The following is a 2,148-nucleotide window of genomic DNA, read 5'->3' on the forward strand; positions in this document are numbered from 1 at the left end:
TATTCAGTGTTCTTCTGGTAGCAGCAATGTTTCTGTATTGTTCAATTTATCAATTTAATGAGCTAAACTATAATTTTTTAAAATTTTATTTTTAAAATATTATGAATTCCATTAAATAAAAATTTAGAAATTAAAAAATATTTTATTACCTTATAAAATCTCATTTTAAGTTTTAATTTAGTAATATTATAAGGGTATTTGATATAATTAATTATTTTAAAATTTTAATTTAAAATATATTCTTTAATTTATGAGTTAAATTCGAAATAAGTAATTAATTAATTGATAAAATTACTTAAAAATAATTTTAAATAATTTAAGTGTTTAGTTAAAATATGCTTAAAAATAATTTTAATTAATTAAAATTACTAAAAAGATATATAATTAAATGTTACGATTATTAAAATAGAATAATATTAATATTTTTATAAATTATTAGAATAATATAATTTTTTAATTGATAAAAAATAATTCTAAAATAAGTAAATATATCATAAATAAATTACTTTTATTTATGATTTTTAATTTATTTTAGATACTTTTTTATAATTTATAAATTAAATTAAATATTAATTATTTATGACTTCCTATTTAGCTGAATTATAAATTAAGCCAACTAACTTTTATTGGACTAACAATGGGTAGCTCGGAGTTGGGCTTTGGGAAGCCCATATTACATAACCTATTTTGGGTTTCTCGTTACTTATCAGACCGAATATTAATCTTGCTATAAAACGCTGCGCCTCGTGAGCTTTTTTAATTTGTGAGCATATTACAGCCAAGGTTGCGGAAGCTTTAAAGCTAGGGTGTGTCGGCAAGCAATCTCTCTCTTTTTACAATGATCTACGACGTCAACTCTCCTCTCTTCCGTTCCTTCCTCAGCCAGAAGGGCGGCTCATCTGATAAGAGGTATTCAAGGAACTGATTTATGTTAAATTTATGAATTGGTTTTGCTTGGTTGGGCTATGGATGGGTATCTAATTTCTTGGATTTTTATGCGATGCTTTATGTTTTCTTGTTTTGAAATTCCAATTTGAGATTCTGAGGAAGAATGAAATTCCAATGATCTTACCATATGATTTGAATGTTTGAATAAGACCCCAATTAGATTTTTAAGAATAGGATAGTCCCTTGTTTGCATACTTAATTATGAACATAAGGGTTATAATTTATTGAATGCGGGGTTCTGTTCTTTCATTTGGCTTGATTAGAACACTAACTCGTTAGTCCTGCATATGGTACATAATGTCATATGGTGTTAAGCCAGCTTTTCCAATCTGCAATGGTGTCATATGGGGTGTGTGTGTGTCTATATATATATATAAATTTTGTTTCCTGTTTTTCAGAGGTTTCACTTATATGCGTCTCTTTTTGGCATTAGGTTTACTGGTTTTAACACATCTACTGGGGTACCCTGTCCTTTATTAGGGCTATTGTGCCAGAAATTTGTCATGTGTTTTGAGTTTTTTCCTTGAGGTTCTTGTCGAGTGAGACATTTTTCTTCATTGCATGTTATTGCATTTTTCACCAAGTATGTGCCATTTTTCGTTTTCTGACATGCTCATGATACCCCCTGAGTCTTTATTTCCAAAATTGCAAATGGAATGTTATTAGTTTTGGATTTAACTGCGACTACCTCCTGGTTATTGTGGGGTTAATTAGTCTATCATTGCAGATTTCTTCCAAGTTTGTTATGTTGATCTTTGTGCTGCATGAGTTGCATCTTGTTTTTGGACAGTTTGAAGTATAGATGTAATGATTTTGGATTTTTCAGGAAAATGGAGGAACAGAAGCCAAAGGAACAAAAACCCAAAGCAAGCGAGAATAAGCCTGTGATGACAGAATAAAGCTGTTAACATGGAGTGATAGGTGCCTCGTCTACCATGCTTTAAAGTGGTTTAGAATGGATGAAGGCTATTTCAAATGCTATTATAAAATATTAGGAATTTTGTCTTGGCCAATATAAATGAATGTATTTCTGGACTAAGATTTTGATTTTGTGATGAATGCTTGTTTGGATATAGCTGTTATTTTGAGTTTGTGATGGGCATGGCATTCTGAGAAACTGTTGTGCATTGAATGATCTCTCAAAGCAGATGATGAGATAGTAAACTTCAATTAAATCATATGTGACTCATTTTTAGAGAA

At 29.2% G+C, this 2,148-nt stretch overlaps 1 protein-coding gene across 1 annotated transcript; it reads left to right on the forward strand.

The window, feature by feature from the left end:
* Positions 1-699: 699 nt before the first annotated feature.
* On the forward strand, positions 700-2,148 carry LOC110633149 (wound-induced basic protein). The gene is made up of 2 exons (XM_021781656.2): positions 700-909; positions 1,775-2,148. The coding sequence occupies exons 1-2, from the start codon at positions 839-841 to the stop codon at positions 1,845-1,847; spliced, it is 144 nt and encodes a 47-aa protein (XP_021637348.1). The 5' UTR covers positions 700-838; the 3' UTR covers positions 1,848-2,148.

This window comes from Hevea brasiliensis, chromosome 10 (genome assembly GCF_030052815.1).
Source record: "Hevea brasiliensis isolate MT/VB/25A 57/8 chromosome 10, ASM3005281v1, whole genome shotgun sequence".
In the NCBI taxonomy this organism is placed as follows: Eukaryota; Viridiplantae; Streptophyta; class Magnoliopsida; order Malpighiales; family Euphorbiaceae; genus Hevea; species Hevea brasiliensis.

Coding starts and splice junctions, on each gene's coding strand:
- LOC110633149 (XM_021781656.2), top strand. CDS start 839: ATGATCTACGACGTCAACTCTCCTCTCTTCCGTTCCTTCCTCAGCCAG. Junction 910..1,774: donor GGCGGCTCATCTGATAAGAG/GTATTCAAGGAA, acceptor TGGATTTTTCAG/GAAAATGGAGGAACAGAAGC.